The sequence below is a fragment of the Anomalospiza imberbis genome, chromosome 6, assembly GCF_031753505.1.
Source record: "Anomalospiza imberbis isolate Cuckoo-Finch-1a 21T00152 chromosome 6, ASM3175350v1, whole genome shotgun sequence".
Classification (NCBI taxonomy): domain Eukaryota; kingdom Metazoa; phylum Chordata; class Aves; order Passeriformes; family Viduidae; genus Anomalospiza; species Anomalospiza imberbis.
Genome location: NC_089686.1, coordinates 32,423,493 through 32,442,628, shown reverse-complemented (window position 1 = coordinate 32,442,628; position 19,136 = coordinate 32,423,493). Strand labels below are relative to the sequence as shown.

The 19,136-nt window shown below is 39.5% G+C and overlaps 2 protein-coding genes across 5 annotated transcripts in view; one reads left to right on the top strand and one right to left on the bottom strand.

The window, feature by feature from the left end:
- The first annotated feature begins 464 nt into the window (after window positions 1–464).
- SRP14 (signal recognition particle 14) lies at window positions 465–3,654 on the top strand. Its single transcript, XM_068193108.1, has 5 exons — window positions 465–583; window positions 1,045–1,117; window positions 1,795–1,907; window positions 2,452–2,484; window positions 2,823–3,654. Exons 1-5 carry the CDS (start codon window positions 560–562, stop codon window positions 2,910–2,912), a joined length of 333 nt encoding a protein of 110 aa, XP_068049209.1. The 5' UTR covers window positions 465–559; the 3' UTR covers window positions 2,913–3,654.
- Window positions 3,655–4,625: 971 nt separating this feature from the next.
- The window catches only part of EIF2AK4 (eukaryotic translation initiation factor 2 alpha kinase 4), a 38,374-nt gene continuing 23,863 nt past the window's right edge, over window positions 4,626–19,136 (bottom strand). For 2 of the 4 annotated variants that reach the window (XM_068193103.1, XM_068193107.1), the window contains exons 27-39: window positions 18,849–18,914; window positions 18,149–18,319; window positions 17,424–17,558; window positions 17,216–17,323; window positions 16,348–16,476; window positions 14,953–15,039; window positions 13,533–13,645; window positions 11,999–12,057; window positions 10,866–10,963; window positions 8,830–8,898; window positions 8,167–8,211; window positions 6,958–7,082; window positions 4,626–5,340 (exon numbers count right to left, since the gene is read on the bottom strand). In XM_068193103.1, coding sequence (XP_068049204.1) covers window positions 5,286–5,340; window positions 6,958–7,082; window positions 8,167–8,211; window positions 8,830–8,898; window positions 10,866–10,963; window positions 11,999–12,057; window positions 13,533–13,645; window positions 14,953–15,039; window positions 16,348–16,476; window positions 17,216–17,323; window positions 17,424–17,558; window positions 18,149–18,319; window positions 18,849–18,914 — 1,260 coding nt within the window. In that variant the 3' untranslated portion in view covers window positions 4,626–5,285. Of the gene's footprint in view, window positions 5,341–6,957; window positions 7,083–8,166; window positions 8,212–8,829; window positions 8,899–10,865; window positions 10,964–11,998; window positions 12,058–13,532; window positions 13,646–14,383; window positions 14,726–14,952; window positions 15,040–16,347; window positions 16,477–17,215; window positions 17,324–17,423; window positions 17,559–18,148; window positions 18,320–18,848; window positions 18,915–19,136 lie in introns of those variants that run through there. The other 2 variants (XM_068193106.1, XM_068193104.1) reach the window with 2 other exon arrangements.

Genomic DNA, 19,136 nt, shown 5'->3' with positions numbered 1-19,136 from the left:
CCCGGCCGGCAGCGGGCGGGGCCGCAGGAGCCGCGCTGGGCCCGGCCCGGCCGGCAGCGGGCGGGGCCGCAGGAGCCGCGCTCGGCTCGGCCCGGCCGGCAGCGGGCGGGGCCGCAGGAGCCGCGCTGGGCCCGGCCCGGCCGGCAGCGGGCGGGGCCGCAGGAGCCGCGCTGGGCTCGGCCCGGCCGGCAGCGGGCGGGGCCGCAGGAGCCGCGCTGGGCCCGGCCCGGCCGGCAGCGGGCGGGGTCGCAGGAGCCGCGCTCGGCCCGGCCCGGCCGGCAGCGGGCGGGGCCGCAGGAGCCGCGCTGGGCCCGGCCCGGCCGGCAGCGGGCGGGGCCGCAGGAGCCGCGCTCGGCTCGGCCCGGCCGGCAGCGGGCGGGGCCGCAGGAGCCGCGCTGGGCCCGGCCCGGCCGGCAGCGGGCGGGGCCGCAGGAGCCGCGCTGGGCTCGGCCCGGCCGGCAGCGGGCGGGGCCGCCCCGGTCCCTCCCCCCCCGCGCCGCTGACGTGGCGCTGCCCCCGCGCTGCGCGTGCGCACGCGGCTCTTCCGGAGCGGAGCAGGATGGTGCTGCTGGAGAGCGAGCAGGTGTGGGGCCGCGGCCCGCCGGGAATGGGGGCGAGCCCCGTGTGCCGCCTCGGAGCGAGGGAGCGAGGGAGCGAGCGAGCGAGGGAAGGAGGGAGAGAGGGGGGCCCCGCAAAGCTCCGCGGCGACACCGGGCCCGCGCCGGCCCGGCGGCGTGGGAGCCACTGCGGGGGAGGGGAGCGGAGCGGGCGTCGCGGTTCCCGGGGACTCTATCTCGGCGGGGCAGAAACGCCGGGGCTGCGGGACTTGCGGGGGGCTCAGAGCTCGTGTTCGGAATCGGAACCGACCGGCCCCGGCTGGGACTTCGTGTCCTGCAGCCTCAGCGTGGGGAAAGCCGAGAGTTCGCCTTTCCTCGGTGCTGCCTCCCGCGGGTGGGAGAGAGCCCGGGCCGGCGCTGCGCGGGGAGAGGGGCTCGGAGCTCGTGTGGAGCCTGCCAGCCAGGGGCGCGTCTCTTTCTCTTGCAGTTCCTGACGGAGCTTACCAGGCTCTTCCAAAAGTGCAGGACTTCCGGGAGCGTTTTCATAACGCTGAAGAAATGTAAGTTTTGAGTCTGTTACTGGGTTAAAGAAGCGTTCCTATAAATCTGGCTGTTGTCGCCATGTATTTTAAGCGATACAGTTGTAGTACAGGGTATCTGAAGACAAGAGCAGGCACAGGGACAAACCCGTCAGCTGGAGCAGTGATGGTACCGCTGTTGCTATTAGTCCTGCAACTGTTAGCTGTAGGACTAATAGTACTAGTAGTATCAGTACTACTAATCTTTGAGTAAGACTGTATTTCAAACTGCAGGAAATACTAGGACTGATTGTTAAACAGTAAATGAAAATCGTTTGTTTTCTAAGATGAGAGTTCTGATGTTGTTTTTGTGCGTTCATGTTCCTCTGGTTCCTGGCTAGCTGGCACTACTGGAGAGGCCATGTATCGAGTCAGGAGGCACCGGGGTGACTGCATTTAAAGCATGCTGCTGCTCGAGCAGGCGGGGCATACAACACTTAGAGAGGAGGATTTACCTCGTTTTTTCTGGCAGATACAGTTTACAGAACAGATCTTTCTGGGGTTCTAGAGTAAGAGCAATTTGGCAGCAGTGTTAGTTCAGTTGGCCTGAAATTCCAAGGTGTTTTACAAATCTGCTCATGAGCAGTTTTTAACATCTTATATCAGAAGGCATCTGTTCATTTTAATGAAATAAGAATAAAAATTCTTTTTCAATACAGACGATGGTCGAACAAAACCAGTTCCACGCAAAGGCCACATAGAAGGTTTTGAACCAGCAGACAATAAGTGTCTCCTGAGAGCAACTGATGGAAAGAAGAAAATTAGCACAGTGGTAAGTGACAACTTTTAAGTTATAAAGGTTAGTGGCTCTGTGTGTTTTTGATTTAATGCTCCATATTTTAAGTGAAACTTGAGAAAATGTTAACTGAAAGTTGAAAACCTGATGTGTGTTTACTTTGAATGGGGGATTGGGAAAGGCTTTAGCTGACCTTAGCTCTGCTCTGTGATGTGACACAAGGAAAAATGTTACTTAAGAGAAATAGCTGAGAATCTGAGCTGCAGCATTTTTATGGCCCCACAAGTGAATCAAAGCTTTCTTTGAATGCTTTTTCACATTCTTCCCATGTGAACACATATGACTTAGGGATGAATGGCATGTAGAGGGTTTTCTTAATCAAGGAGTGTTTTCAGTTTTCTAAGTCTGTGAAGTCCTATGACATACCAGTACAGCACATTGACCACTGAATGTTATAAGTTGATCCAAGTGATGCTAAAAAGACCAAGTAACTGGTAACTGGTGGGTAAACATGTTCTGATACTTGGTCTGTAATAGAGGTCAGAGTTTTCATGGTTAACCTCCAGTATTACTTTTGTAGGTGAGCTCAAAGGAAGTAAATAAATTCCAGATGGTAAGTTTTGTATGCCTTTTATCCTCCTTTTCTGTAAGTAGTAGAAGTGGTCTGTTGGAAGCACTGGACAGCTGTGAACAGGTTGATTACTTGCTGAACTGCCACAGAAACTGAGACTACCCATTTATCTTAATCTGTTTTAAAAAATAATGATGTTTTATTTTATCTAACCTTGTACATTGGTTTAGACACAGGATTTTTCTGGTGCAGAGTGTAAGAGTATGATTCTCTGGGAAAAGGCAGATAATTGGCCATTTGTAATACATAAAATGTCTCCTCTTGCATATTGTCATTTAAGTATTTGGGGTTCTTTTAAATGGTTCTAATTGTTCTTTCAGGCATATTCAAATTTGCTAAGAGCTAACATGGATGGCTTGAAGAAGAAGGACAAGAAAAGCAAGGCCAAGAAGAGTAAAGCAACACAGTGATGGGACAGTGTGCTACCATCACTATAATAGACTTGACCCTTGCTCAAAGCAAAGTCCATTTCTTTTTGAGTTACCATTTGTCTTTGGCTTTCCTTCCAGCAGGATACTGGGATGTGATCAGTACTTTTGTTTAAACTGAGAGCAGAGGTGCTTTCTTTGGGTTGTTGTATGGCAGGAGTATGTACAGCATTATACTGAAATAGCTTTACACTCAGCTGCTTTGTACTTACACTGCTGCTGTGTTCTCTGCAGTGTAAAACCTGTCTGGGGGGTAGCACAGGGTGAAGAGAAATGCACTGTACCAGAAGCAAAACAAGACTGGAGCAGGAGCCTCCGTGACAGATGCCCAGTTTTATAGATGAGCCTCAGTAATTCTAGGGAAAGCAGGTGCCAACATATTATCAGGAACAGCTGCTTTCCTGTTTCTGTCTTAATCTGAGGGCCATGTCTACATGATGCAGTGCAGATATCCCCAAGGCAGCCAGCACAGTGCTCGGGCTCTTGCAGAGCCTTCACTCCATGCTGATCCAGCTGTTCTGACCTGGGCTCAGGGTGGGGGGAGGGTAGAACTCTGCATCATGTTCCCTTCAGACATAGATTAAAAATGGTTTTGTCACCTAAACTTCTTTTTTAAAAACATCATCCTTCAGTATATTTAGGGATCTGAATTTTCCTTCCTTCATACAAGCGGATGTAAAAAGTAAATATGTAATTGCTTCTATTAAACATAATGAGAAATGGATTGGGTGTAATGGCTGATGTGACTTGTCATGGTGAATTGCTAGGATTGGCACAGTTATCTATGCCTTTAGGATTGTCTGCTGCTTTGGGCATTGTAGAACCTTCACAGTTCTCAGAAGTTTGTGGTTTGTCTTGCAAGTTACCTCTACATGTTTTAACTATCACCTTCTTTGCTACAAGAAAGGGTGGAAAAAGTTAGTAGGTATATATTAATGTAATGAGTCTGTAAATGGCAATCATTTGTGTTAGAGAAAGAGGTGTAAGTTATTTAAACAAAAGGTACCAGGTGGGGAGGGAAGGTAAACACCAGTGTACTTCCAGAAGTCCTTAACATTTCTGCATATTCCTCTAGTGTTTGATGTGAAATAGAATACATAGTTAAATGTGACTCCTGTAAATCATAGTTTCTCAGCTTCATTCTTCCTGATGGGGTTGTTAAAGTTTAGCTTCAAGAAGGTAATTATAAAACTTCCATCATTACTATGACTTTAACTTCAAACTTAATCTGACAATTCAGATAACGTTAGTTCAAAACTCTGGTTGTGCGTCAAGCACATGCAGGTTACTGTTTGTCTTTAAAGTCTTTGGTTTAGGTTCTGCAGGTCTAGAACAAGTGTTTTATTTTATTAGGTCTTCATCCCACAGAAGCTGCTGCTTGATTTAAATGCAAAAGTACAGACAGGACAAACACAGGCAGCCAGGCTTGTAACAACTCAGCCTGAAATCTACCATATTTTGTACATAAATTAAAATAGGTTAAAAAACACAACTGAAAAAGACACACAAAAGACTTGAAATGAGTATTTCAATAAGGCTCAGCAGTTTATTGTATAAAGCAGTTTTTATTACATAAAAACTCTTCAAAAATGTTTAAAACAATTTTTTCAAGGTAATTAATTCTTTTGTAATTCTAGAACTGACATTTCTTGTTGCAGTACTATTGCTGCATACAAGGCATTCTGAAACTATTAAAAAAATACAGTCTTACATCTGTACAGCTGATTTGTGTAGCATAAAAGGCAAGAACTACATGGTAATACCTATCTGTGGCTCTAGTCAGACTTGCTCCTTAATTGCCTATAAAACAACTACTTCCACATTTTGAAAGCATTTACTTTTGTATTTGTCATGGTTTAGGAATGTCATTCTCTAGTTTAGTGCTCCAGTTGAATCCATGTGCCACCCACTACTCCCTCCCCCTGCCGGTGGCTGGAGAGGACAGAAGGTAAAGAGCACAGGTTGAGGTAAGAATTTTCTGGAAACAGCAATGAGATAAGAAAACAGTAACGGCAACAATACAAGTGGCAGAGAGTACAGGAAAGGCAAATGAGTCCACAGAAACAACACGACCCAACTGCTCCCTCTGCCACGCTGTGCCCACCTGGAAGGCCCCCAGCAATGGTGTGGGGTGGTACAGATCAACCTCTGGGTCCTGGCCATGCCTCCTCCTAGCTACAGCAAATATTAACCTTGTCCTGGCCAGAACCAAGACAATATTATACATGAAATGCAATTTGGACACAGAAAGAGGGCCTAGTTGCCTGTCTTGCATTATTACAGCTTTTTGAAATTCCTTTTTACAAAATGCTGTTGTCCATTTGTAGAAGCATCCCATAAAAGATGCTTTAAGTACTAAAACAAAACCTTGTATTCATCTCGGTAACTGTACAGGATAAGTGCAGAAACCCTGTGGAGGGAAGGAATAAAGAATTTTAGTATTTTGAAACTGCAGGTTTGAATGCTGCAATTCCTGTGACAAATCCTCACAATAAGATAGCAGCAAAGATTTAGCAGAAAATCAGTAAGTTTTAGTTTGGCTGTGACTGTAATTTTCCCGTCATCCTCTTTCCATTGATCTTGCCAGTTTTCACTTCAGTGATCTGAAGGCTTATGGCTAAGTAGTGCTCAGGCCCCAAATGGGATAGGAAGATAGTGAGGGACTATTAGATTCATACCCACCATTGCATGGAATATTATTTGGGTTCTGTTGCTTACAGCCTTGGAAGCCCCATGAAGAAAAAAAATGCTTCACTTGATAATGTAGCTGTCTTAGTAAACAGCAAACTTGGAACAATTTTGGTGCATGTGAGAAAAAAGAACCAAAGTTTTAGTCTTATTTAAAGATTAAGTAGTACTTTAAAGTGTAACAAAGGTCTAAAAAATGAAAATGAAATGAAACCCATAATTAGGCATAAGTACCCAGGTCTTAAGAGGATCAGTACATGCAACATTTAACAATTTGAGGTTTAAAACTGGACATACTTGATGTGTCCAGACTATGAGCCTTGCCAGAATCCAACAGGCAGACTATGAGTTGAACATAAATGTTTTAATGCTTAAAAAACAGAAATGGGCTTTACTATAGTTGTTGGGAGAGCATACTTTATGTTTGCATGAAATTGGGCACACTCCCACCTGTGTCTGGACTGCCATCGTATTATTTCAAAGCAGGAGGAATTAAATGTGCTCATGAGTTTTAAAAGACAAGCTGAGTCCCTCTCATCAGAAAAGAGGGTTTTTATGTAGCAGTGTAGATGTCTACATTATACATAGGTGTATATTTATTCACATACATAGAAGTAGATGTACTATGTATAGCAGGATACCTGACTGTACGTAGTTGTCTGTGACAAGCACATTTCTCTCTCTCAGGATTTTTATAAAGGTGCACAGAGAGAAGTGAAAGAGAAAACAATTTCTATTTCTGCTCCTTGTTTTTCTCTTGTGGAATGTGTTTGGAGAATTGTTTACCTAGAGCAAATGCCTGGTTGGAACATGGTGGATTGTTTGGGCCTGATGGCCAGTGAGATCCACCTGTGTCTGGGCTCTGGAGAACAGGGTCACGAGTTGTGAGTGAGTTAGATAGGATAGTTAGAGAGAGTAGCATGTAGTTTTTAGTATCCTCTTTTATACAGTATATTAATGTATTGTAGCATAATTATAATAAAGAAATCATTCAGCCTTCTGAAATAAGTCAGACATCGTCATTCTTCCCATTGGGTTCGCCGACATCTACAACAGTTGTCTGCTACTCATTTTTATTAACACAGCAGCAAGTAAGATAAAAGTGGTAATATATTCTACAGCTTCTTGAAAAGACTTAGAAAAATGAAAAATTTACATTTTATCAATAAGTGAGGGTTAGTGACCAGTCCTGTAGTTTTGAAGGAACTACACATATTTTCTGAGTATTCCTTTTTGCCTCAGAGAGAGGGGAAAGTGGAAGACAATTTGTAGTTTGAATTCAGAAAAAATTGAAAAAAAAAATCTAGTTTATGTACCCATAAGAGCTTAACAAATTTACCTCTTTTCCACTTTGAGACTGTAAATTTCATCACAAATTGATTGTAAATATGAAGATCTCTGCTTGGGCCATCGTGACATCAGTTGTCTCACAGTAGCATCAAAGGCTTGTCTATCTCCATCAAGCTAAGAAAAAAAATTGTCAAGGAACTATGCTAGTCTCATATTCTTTTATGAAGGAAATACGTCTCCCAGTAGGATGCAGCCTTCTGAATACTGTGTAATGTCAATGCTCTTTAATTAAACAGCTTTCAAACGTGACAAATGTCAACAACATGTGCAACTTCATTTTTTTTAAGAAAAACATATTAATTTAGTGATCAGTTTCTTAACACCTTTCAGCACAAGCAATGAAAAGGGCTGTGTCAGCTTGGCAGTGCTGGAGGGAATACAATAACTGATGTAATGGTAGTCAAAAGTGAATGATGCAAGTAGATCACATGCATATGCATTTAATTTTTTTTTTTAAGTAAAAGGTGATAAACTACCTCCATGATTTACACAGACTGGAAGAACTAAGTATTTTGAAAATGTTTTGAAATGTTTCACTGAGTTTTGTTTATCAGACAAGCATTGCTTCAAGAGCAGCCAATAAAAGTACTAAAATGCACTTCCAGTAGAATGCCATTCTTGAGTTTGGGTTTTTTTAGGGGGTTGAGAGGCACCCATCTCTCTTAAGCTAGTGCTGTCATTGGAGAAAAGAAGAAAGCATTGTCTTTGGTGTTGTCATCTTTCATGCACCATTGACCAGCTCTTGATTTGTTAAAGGTGTCAATGTAATATACATCCCCTTTCTATCTTGGCTTCACTAAGGGATGTTTCAACTACTTGTACTTGAAACAATTGCCTCTATTTTGGATTCTCCTTCATTAAGAGCTTCAAGGAACACCTTTGTTGAAAATGCTATCAATGCTTATTGGCTTCTGAAAAAGAGCACTTAAGATTTAATTTTAGATAACTATTCTTGGGGAAAAAAACCTCAGAGCTTTGGATTAGGACTTACTAATGTTGTCTTGTGTAACTTGGACATTTCACAAAAAAGTATTTTCTCAGTCAAGCTCCCTGGGTAAAAAAAATCCTTTTAAGTTTTAAACCTAATTCAAACTTGAAAGAGAAATCTAGAATGGGTGAATTTTACACTTCATTGGGAACAGAATGTATCACCTATTGTGTTCAGTTAGAGTTCTAATAACAATACTTAATTGCTTACCTCTAATGATAGGAAGTGTATCACAGTTGCTTTTGGCAGATCAACCTGTAAAAATACCAGGAAATCAATACTTAACCGTTCTCTGTTACCATTTTGCCAACTAGCAATGAGCAATGCTGAAGGGAGTCAGATTTTTGATTTCCAGAGAAGCACTCATGCTGCTAACACTGGGAACTAGGTTTAAAATCATTACAACCTTTTAAAGTATTCATTATAGGTTCCATTATGGAAAGCTGCACAGAGGTGCAGGCAGATAGGCAGTTATGTTTCCTGAAAAGCATACACCATTTTGAAGTCCTTTGTGACATGATCAGTGAAGTCTAAAAGCTATAGACAAACAAGAGCTATGTCTGCTTAAATGGAATTGCAAATCTAGCAGGAACAAGTTATTACATCTACCACAATAGTTGGTGTTATTACAGCTTACAAGCTTACAATTAAATGCTTGTTAAATTTTATTCCATGCAGCTGTCCCATACACACAATTTGAGATACTTTTCAAGTATCAGAGAAACAGATCAGGGGTCTTATTTAACTAGATGTTTGATTCATTTGTTTATTGCTAACGTGAGGCAATTGGCAGTGGTTTGTTCCAGATAGGAACGGCATCATCCACTGCAATTAAGAATTCAGAATTAGTTCAGGCTTCTGCCAAATACTTACTGCTAAAATCTCAATCTCACTTGTTTTCTGTTGCAGGCTAGAAATAAATGTCTGAAGTCTTGTTTGTACCTGAGAACAAAAGTAAAATACACAGCTCGTGTGACACAGGTTGGGAACACTGATTTCATATTGCATAGATGAGAACAAAAGAGGCTTCTTCTAACAAGATGTAGAACTACATAATATTTAAACAAATATTTAATAGAATTTTCAGTAAAAATTTCACAATAATCCTTGATGAACAGAGAGGAAAGAGAATGGAGCTGAGACACTCCTGAATCAATGGTACACACTTGACAATACTGGCACGGTGCTAAAGCAGACAGAACAACATGGATATAGCTTGTATAACTAGTGAAAACTGCCCTCTGTTTCTGGGGGTTAGATAACTTTCAAATGAATGTGAGAACCTGTGACCGGATGCAGTCAATCACCTCCAGCTAAAGAAGGAAGATGGCTTTAGAAAGGCAAACCAAAATACGGGTCATGCCTTATAAAACCCTTTTTTCAGAGCAGGCTAGTGGTTCCGCAAAGGTAGCACTTTACAAATGTAGCTGCAGGCTTCCATTATGTTGTCTTTTGTACCTTGGAAAAGTTGCTTTTACATATTCAAAACCTGAAAACAGTAAGTTTTTTTAGCTCAGAGAGTAACATCCACTTTTTTATTTGGGTTCTGAGAAGGATTAACTGGGGAGATTTTTTTGTTGCACATCCAAGTTTGGACTGAAAAGGGGATAAAATGACAGTTCTGTTTTACCGTGAAAATTCTGACATTTGTTTCCAGCATCACTGAATGTTTTCTACATTACTAGAGTATCATGTTTTAGGCAGGTTGTAGGTTTTTTTGGTTATTGTTTTGGTTTGGGGTTTTTTGTGTGTCTTTTTAAATCCAGTTTTTTCTTAGGTCTTTAGTTTGAGACAACAATGAAAAAAATTACATAAAGTATCTTTTACAAACATGCTACAAAAAGTATGATGAACTTGCACCTTTTGCTAGTTTTGTCTGGGGTAGAGTTAGCTTTCTTCACAATGGCTGTTATGGGGCTATGTTTTGTATTTTTGCTGAACACAGGATTGATAACAGATGTTTTTGTTATTGCTGAGCAGTTAATCACTGCTAAAGGTAAGTAAGGAAGCAATAGCTGGTACAAGACTATTAGCCACAGATGTAGGGATCAAACACTATTGTACTAAAGTTACAATTTTCCAACATCTTCCAGCACTGCTGCATAGACTACTTCTTTTAAAACAATATAACTTGTTTGGTAACAGAGCCAAGGCCTTTTCTGCTTTTCGTACGTCCATGCTGGCGGGGAAGTTGGTGGTGCATGGGAGGCTGGGAGGTGACACAGCCAGGGCAGGTGACCCCAGCTGACCAAAGGGACATTCCAGACCATGTGACATCATTGTCTGTATATAAAGTTGGGGGAAGAAGGAAGAAGGGGGCACATTTGGAGTGATGGTGTTTGTCTTCCCATTCACCATTTCAGGTGATGGGGCCCTGCTCTCCTGGGGATGGCTGAACACCTGCCTGCCCATGGGCAGCACTGAATTCATTCCTTGTTTTGCTTTGCTGGTGTGCACAGCTTTTGCTTTCCCTATTAAACTTTGTCTCAGTCCTGGGGTTTTCTGGCTTTTACCCTTCTGATTCTCTCCCTAATCCCACTAGTGTGGGAGAGAGCGAGTGGCTGTGTGGGGCTTGGGTGCTGGCTGGGGTTAAACCACGACAGCCTTTAACACACTTCAGCATTTAGGGAGGAAGAAAAAGGAAAGAGAAGATCCAGAACCACAGTTCATAGAAAAGTAAGTATGCATGCACAGTGATAGCTGAGCCATGATGTCACAAATAATCCCTAAGATCCAAACTGTTAAAAAGGGTGGTCTTTGCCTTCAACCATTTGTGTTGTTTCTAGTCTAATTTATGAATAAAGAACAAACAGGATGAATTGTTTAAGTTAGGTGATAATGAAGTATGAATTCTGCCATTCCTTAACTTCTAAAGATCACTTTTGAAATATTATTTGATGTGTGTGTACCTGAATTTCTTGACGACGCCTGGCACTGGCAGATAGTTTTTCAGGAGCTATAACACTAACGTTTGGCACTACAAGAGTTCCATGTGATTCAAACACACCTAAAATGCAAACACATCATTTTAGTTTATAGTATTTCTTTATACAACAAATATCAAGAAAAAAATTTCACAAATACTAATATGCTAAAATCAGTGTAGTACAGGGATTAAAAAGCTGCTGAAATCATCCTGTCAGATTTTGGTGGTTGAGGCATGCACATTAATTCTCAAACACTCACTTATGACTTTGAAGGACTGGTTGTTAAGAATAAGAAACTTGGTATTTTACATCACTGCTCCCTGAAACTAAGAAAAGGTTCTTGAAAATGACCTGCATAATTTTACAAAGGAATGCAGTGCACCTAATATCAAAAAAAGAAAAGCCATTACAAGAATGAGGTGACTATTTAATGCTCAGTCCCATAGCAGAATCACTGACAAACAAACAATAAACTCCACCTTCCCCAAATAACAATAATTGAAATGGCTTATTTCAAAATTCAAATTTTCACTTCTGGTAGTCACACACACACACACAACCTCCCCCAAGTTAAACATGGTCTCTCTCCCTATTATGCAAAAGTGTATGTGTGAAGTGTTTCTTGAAAAATCACCACCATCACCCCCTGTATCAGTGCTCAATAAAACAAGTATCAAAAAAGCTAAACTTTAGGCACACACTAAGTACTTAATACTATTCTTTTTATACCAACTTATTAGAATAAGGAATGCAAATCCACAGCTAGAAATGTAAAGGCATTTCCATTTCGTCTCAATACTCTAACAATCACAGATCAAGTTATTTTTCATCAAGATGACATTTAAATTTCTCCTCAGCTAGGAAAAATTGGTGAATTTTGGCTTTCCCAGCCTCTTGGTTTACTGCATCAATGAATGCTTGTATGCCCATTGGTCTGAGCACTTAGTTTGAAGAAAAAGTCAGTTTTAAATCACTTGGAACAATATCTGAAATTAAGAGGCAGAGTTCTGCTATAAAACATTTTCTTACTTTGCCTTTAGTACTGTTTTCCTACAAAATAGTTTTTGAGCAGAAAGAAGAACAGTTTGTGTGTTCTGTAACTAGATATTAAATACCTGAAATATTAGTAAACGATCCTTTTTGATTTGGTATTGAAAGACTATCTGTGGTTTCTCTGAAAATAAACAAAGACAGTTAAGGAATTTACAATTATACTTAAACACTGTAATAAGACAGTAGTTTCAGATTATCATAGACTCTTAAACTTAGTTCCAACAGAAAAAGAAGTCTGCAGATACTCCCCAGCACACATTTATTATTCATGAATGAATTCTATTCAGGAACTCACAGGAAACCATACAAAATTACATTTAAAAAATGTACATCTAGAAACAATGCTCCCTATGGATACAAAAAAATGTCCTCCCTATCATACAAGAGTGATTTATACCCTAATACAAAAATAGATTGTGATAGTATTCTCTCTGAATTATTAATTTAATCTGCTTCTCACAGGTTTCTGTGACATAATACTAAAATATAAAAGTAGTATTTATACTTAAGAGCACACATATTCAAAGAAGTCTTCAGTAATTTGTTTAGATACTTTTACTTTCCACATTCAGGAATTCATTAAAGAGAAGTTTGCCAGCACTATTACAGTCAGCTATTGCATTTCTGTTTAGTGGTACCATGCAAGGGTTTTTCTGTTCTGTTTTCAGGATTTAGAAATAAGGTAACTTTTTGAAAGAATTATTTTCTTTCACAGCTTCTAGCAGATCTGTCACAAAGCACTTGAGGATCAGGTTAGCTGCAGAATTCAAAACTAAGACTGGCTGAGGCAAGAAAAATGAGAATGAGAGGTGAGTAGCAGGAGATGTCAACTGCTTGTATAAACTACAGCTTGATTTCAGCATTTCCAAGCTTAATGACTTCCTTTATTGTTAACCCTAGTCAGAAAAACTGGATGGCAAATCTGTTACATTTCTGAATTCTACTTTGTGTGACTAATGCATGTCTATTCCTGCTGTCGGTGTACACATATAAATATACCTAGATGCATATATAATTACAGACTTACAGGGGGCTATGTGTAAGTAACAGCTGGAGTGCTTGAGCAGTACATTTCCACTGGTGACAGTAAAGAGTAATTTCAGTGAAGCCAGTGTGAAGGAGTTTTCCTGTGTACCTCAAGTCTTTGCCAGATGTTACTTTCAGCTGTGCCACCAGAGCATAGAGAAATGCAAGAGTTATACCTTCATTTCACCATACCAATACTGCCTCAGAATGAAAGGGATTTGCTGCTTTCATTCTTTGATTACACAGTACACAAATATAATGGACTTCTGCTCAGTAACAGGGACTTGCAGGCAGCCAAACACTACTGCTCTTCTAGCAGCTTTGGGATAACTGTGTGGCATTTTAATTTATGAAGCACTATGGTTGCGTGAATATAGCAGCAGCTAGGGAAATCAGTTTCTTTCTTAATCTCAATACAATTCTATAACAAAGCCTTTTGCTTTCTTTTCCCCTCAGAAGAAATTCAGCAATTTCTTTACCAAATAAAACTGAGGTTTAACTTGGCATATGCAAACATATATTCACTTCTGATTTTGACTATCCACATTATCGACACGTTATGCTACTCACCTACTACATCTTTCGTCACCGATTTTCATTTTCAGTTTCTGGATCAAGTGATCTACTAAGTCAGATTCTAAAATCCTTTTCTCCGTCTGCCTGTCTTTCTCAAAGGATTTCACCTACGATGTAGTTCAATGGGTCTTAAGATTGTTGATTCTTAAAATGGCATACAAATAAACTTATCAAATTTAATCAAAACCGAGCTGTTTCACTCGTTAAATGTGAAAGAGTTAAAAGTAGGAAGCTATTATCTTTACCCATCAATCACTGCCAATTAAATCTGTGATTAGATTTTTTTTCTGCCAACTACTAATTTATTCTGCATTCCCAAAGCAAGCTTGGCTCCCTGCATTTAATGTGATAATTAAGTTCTAAACAGCATTGTTTATAATTGTAAGTACCATATTATTGATATTTTTAGTTAAATAACTATATTAGACTAAGGCTCGCCTTTCAATTTGCAAGAGTTAACCCAAACATTCAAAACTGAATCATTCAAAACATTCAGAACTGCACCATCTTTATTGGCAAGAGGTTAATCAGCAACAACACCATTCACCTCATTAACATCTCCTTTATTGGTTTTGCTTCATTAAGCCATATTTAAAAGAACACTCTGCAATAGGCTTGTAGAGAACTTTGAAATATCACATTGTCATCATGAAGGTTTACTTATTCTTGCAATTATTGTTGTTATAGTAACAGAGTGAATAAGAAGTGAAAAATGTTTTAGTAAGGCACATTGGCTGTCCTTGCCATATGCTGTCAAATGGTTAGTATTTTTTTCAGTCAAAGAATGACTCTTTATTCAAAAAATAATGATCTTTTCTCTAATGATCCAGAACATTTTAAACTTTCAACTTCAAAAAACCAAAGGTATCAGAACCACAGGCTGCAAGAGTACAGAAGAAGTACAGAGTACATTCATGCTGTGACACAGTCCAGTCTTTGCATCCTAATCTGAGTTTATAGAGGTGAAGAGTGTGGTTCTGACTGTCTGTTGGAACTATACAGGTTTTTTTAGATTTAAATTTTAGTTATATTTATTTTGTAACATGAAAAGGTGCCAACTGCAAAGATCATTAAGTCAACTAATTCATTTTGTAGATTTAAAGAAGTCAGAGACAAGAGAAACCTTTTTCCATGCTAAGCCATCGATGGCACTGTCAAGCAATGTTTGCACTAGTTTTTGGACTTTCCTAGAGGGAAGGAAGTCTGAGAATAACAGTGTTATGCAGTGATAAAAAATGTTTAAAGTGTTGAAATTGTTCAGAATAACATTTCTACGACTTAACAACCAAAACTGTATTTACCTCAACACCACTTAAAGTATAATTTATATTGTATTAATAATGACCTTAAAAAAAATAGAACAACAGAGTGCAAACCTGAAACACCATAAAGCATCCCCTGGTCCCATGCTTACCTTCACATGACTTCCTTCTTTCTCGGACACCAGAGCCACATATGTAATCCCAGAGCATCTGCAGTATTCCTGCAGTTCTTCCTGGGACTAAAGTGAGAACAAAATAAGGGGAATGAGACATTAATTTGACAACTTATAAAATGACCATTTAAATAATCAGTCTCTCGTCTTTAATAATGTAACTTGATATACAACAGTCACACAGCTGCAGAGAGAGAAAAGCTTTGTTAACAACTTGAGCAGACGAAACTTCATTATGCAAATATTTATCCATCCTATACTTGCTAAAATTGACATCAAAGTCTATGCTCAGATAGAGAGAATGCCTAGGCCCTGCAGCCCACATAGAAGGGCTACCTATACCTAGAAGTGCAGAGTCCCAGTAACTGTAAAAATGTGCAGTGTAACATCAGAGAGTCACCACCCTGCTGCCTGCAGCTTTCAGTCCTGCATGGCTGGAGGTCTGCCATGAAAGCTGACTCCAGCTGGGCTCCTGTAAAACCAAGGCTACGCTGTCTTACTCACACTGGGTTGTAGCACAGCATTAGACAGAGGCAAGAACTATCCAAGTCTTCATTCCTTATGAATAAAAACAAACAACCCCAAACCAAGAAATTCCAGCCTAGGTGATCATAGGAAAAGTATATAATCTGGATTTTTTTCAGTCCCAAGGGATTGAAACTGTTGGAAATGTTATAGCAAAAAATTACAAAAAAAGTCAGACAATGAATTGAATGAACTCAAAACTTCCTGCCCTGCAGCACATGATGTGCAACGGGCAGCTGCAGAGTCTCTCTTGTTAGTCATGAACTGGGACACTTGAAGGTGAGGCAGACTCATAATCCTTAAGTAAGTGCCACTACCTCTAAAAGGGACTGCAGTGTTGTCGTGTAGCTCACTACACCCCAGTGTAGTGCTGGCTACAGCTCTGTTTGCTTTCAACTGGACATAAAAGGGCACAGCTCAGCTTGCCACGCTGTCTTCCCCTCCTATACACATCTCTTCAAGGACTACATGGGGACCCATCTAGTAGTTTAGTTTGCTAAACTGTATTTCTAACAGTAGAATAATGTCAATATTCCCTCTGTACCCGAGTGTCTTCAGCCATCTGGCTATTTAAAAGTTGATGCTACTGTTCTGTTCCTGATGTACCCCCTATTATTAAATTTATTAATAGGAGGGATCCTTCCTCACACTTTTAAATACTCTGTAAGAATGCTGCAAAGCCATTGAGATTTTCTTGACATTACTGTATGTGAATAGCACCCTACATGCTCAGTATTATGATTCTCCACCTCTATAAAAATAGATAAATACCCCAAAAAAGTATGGTTTCAGTATGCACTAATCTTGGAGAACAATAATACAGTTAACACATGAAGATAAAAATTCTACCTGGGACCAGTCATACATTATTTCAGCTGGAATTCCTGCAGTCCAGAATTTCTGAACAATGTTGATAGCTCTACCCATTGACATCTGACCAACACTTACAACCAGCAGGTCACACGAGCTGACAGAAACCTGAAGGGAAAGTAAAATCAAGGAGACAATATTAGTCACAAGACCACCTTTCCCCCTTCATAAGGTAGTTAAAGTAACAAAGATGGACAAATATACCAACATTTGTCAAAATGCATTAAGCTAAACAATAAAAAAGGGGTTAGATCCACCTCTTTTGAGAGCTACAATCCACCTAAGTCTGTCTGAAGCTCAGTCTTTGATGCAAAGCACCTCCACAGCCTCAGCTTGCCAAGTATCCCTGCCTACTCTGTTCTTTTCTTCCCACTCTCCTTGGCAATGTCAATTTATTCTTATAGAGAAAAGAGAATAAAATACACACTTCACAACTAAGTGAAGATGTGTGACACTGTACAAAGTAGTCAATATTCTTAAAGTTTCTTTCCATCTCTATCTTCTATACTTTGATAAAGGGAGAAGGAGTAGGGGAAAAATAACCCTAAATACCTACAGTTGTACTCTTCCATCTGAAAGAATACACAGGCTGAGAAAAACATCCCATTAAAATTGAAAATAAAATTGTGTAAGCCTGAAGATCCTGTCTTCCCTGAATTCTCATTTAATAAATAGTTCTATGTAGAGAAACACAAAAGAGAACAGGTCATCTTGATGTCTGCCTTCCATTTCAGTATGGTATTATTTTGGAACACATCTGCACATCTTATTTTTTGTCCATCTCTAGCTACAACTGGATTATTGAACAAGAAGTAAACAAATTCCCCACTTCCCAAACAAGACTTACAGAATCCTCCACACTGGAAACAGCAGCAGTTATTTTGTCTATAGCTATGCTGACTCCAACAGCTGAAGGAACTGGTCCTACTGTCTGTGGGCCTCTAAACTGTGGAATCTCAAAACAAGAAAAAAACAGAATGGAAGACCAGTTAGTTACCTTGGCAAAATGGGTTAAAACAAAAAATCTAAATTTACTAGCAGAGATGAGCACATACCAGATGATCATATCTGCCTCCTGCAGCAAGAATTTCAGGCACAGTTCTTTGTCTTCTTTTGATGTATGCTATAAACTGAAAGATAATACCATTGTGCTGCTGTATTTTGTAAACTAGTCCCAGATTTATAGAGATCTGTAAAATAAAAATGAATATGTGCACATATATAATTAATTTCCTGTTAGCAGCAGGTATTTAAAACACTGTTTTCACATAAGGAAGACATATGGAAACATTCCTTATCTCCAAAAATTTAAAATACAGTGAAAAATAAGGAAATTAAAGGTGCTTTAATCTTACAGCATCTCAAGAAACCTGTAGCACAAAACCCAAACAGCAAGCTTCAAGCAAGGTGGAGACCTTTAGTAGTCATTACATTTATGTATTTTTAAAATATTTACAGTTTGTTTCAAAACTTATTAAACCCCCTCTTTTATGCTCTAAGTAATGCCTTCAGTCTTGGCTGGAGAAAGGAAAAATGTCTGAGTGTCATTAGACAGGAGTTAAGCCAGAGACTTCTGACTGGAAGAGGTCTTATTTTTAAAATGCATCTTTAATAAAGAAAAAAAAAGGGGGGGGAAAAAGGAAGTATCAATTCAGTTATCTGCCAGCAAAAGACACTTGCATGTGCTTTTGCTATTGTAAAATATCTTTATTTCCTGGCATATTACAATGCACAGCAGCCCTATAATTCCATTAATTTATTAGCAGAGCATTCTACAAACCTGAAGTTTTATTCCCAGTTGCTTTAACAGACCAATGATTTCCTCTAAATCCTTCATGCCATGCTTCAACAGCTGAGTGACACTTGGCTTTTGTTTTATCATTGTGTTTAGAAATGGAAATACATTACTTGCTTCTCCCTTCTGCTCAATGAATTTATAGAGTCGAGAAAGCTAAAAACAAAAAACCAAAATTATAAGCATATATAGCAACAAAGACAACATTCATAATAGGTCCCATCTAAAAAAAAGAAAAATATCTGACTTTATATTTATGGGAGTAAGACATCTGTCTTTTTTTTTTGCTTTGTCTAGCAGGCTGTTTTCACTAGTGGAGTTGAGGAAAAGAATAGGCAGACAAGTCTCGGACTACCCAGAAGTTAACTTCAACTCTATGCACATTCAGTATTGGCAGAGAAGTTTTTTTTTTAAAGTTTCTCTCAGTTTTCTTTATTAAATACCTCTCCACAGTATTCCATTTACCTTTATTAGTTGCCACATGTTTAAAAAACAAGCTGCAATACTGACTTCCAGAGAGAACAGAGAACAAAGTCAGACCACTTGAAAAGGGATTGACCTATTCTGAACAGCACATGTAACAGGTTATTTTTCTTACTCTGGTTGATTAAATTACAAAGGAAATAAAATATTACTAACTTAAGGCAAATTACAGGGAAATTAGCACTGAATTAAGATCACTTACACTAGCTGATGTGAGAGAAAGATTACAGAACTTGGCTTCTACTTCTCTTTTAGTTAGCTTTTCAGTCTACAAGAAAAACAGATTAAAACAGCATTTGTTTGTGTTCAATGTGTTACTGTAATTATTCAAATTAATTTCAACTATATTCTGTGCTTATAAAGTAGAAAAGACCAAACTGGTATTAAAATACATTTTAAATTTAATTTTTAAAATGTTTTATTGACGAGTCTGTCAGTTCTTGATTATACATAGAGGTGAATAACTCTCATAAATACACATGCAAGAATC

Coding starts and splice junctions, on each gene's coding strand:
- SRP14 (XM_068193108.1), top strand. CDS start 560: ATGGTGCTGCTGGAGAGCGAGCAG. Junction 584..1,044: donor TGCTGCTGGAGAGCGAGCAG/GTGTGGGGCCGC, acceptor TTTCTCTTGCAG/TTCCTGACGGAGCTTACCAG. Junction 1,118..1,794: donor TTTCATAACGCTGAAGAAAT/GTAAGTTTTGAG, acceptor TTTTCAATACAG/ACGATGGTCGAACAAAACCA.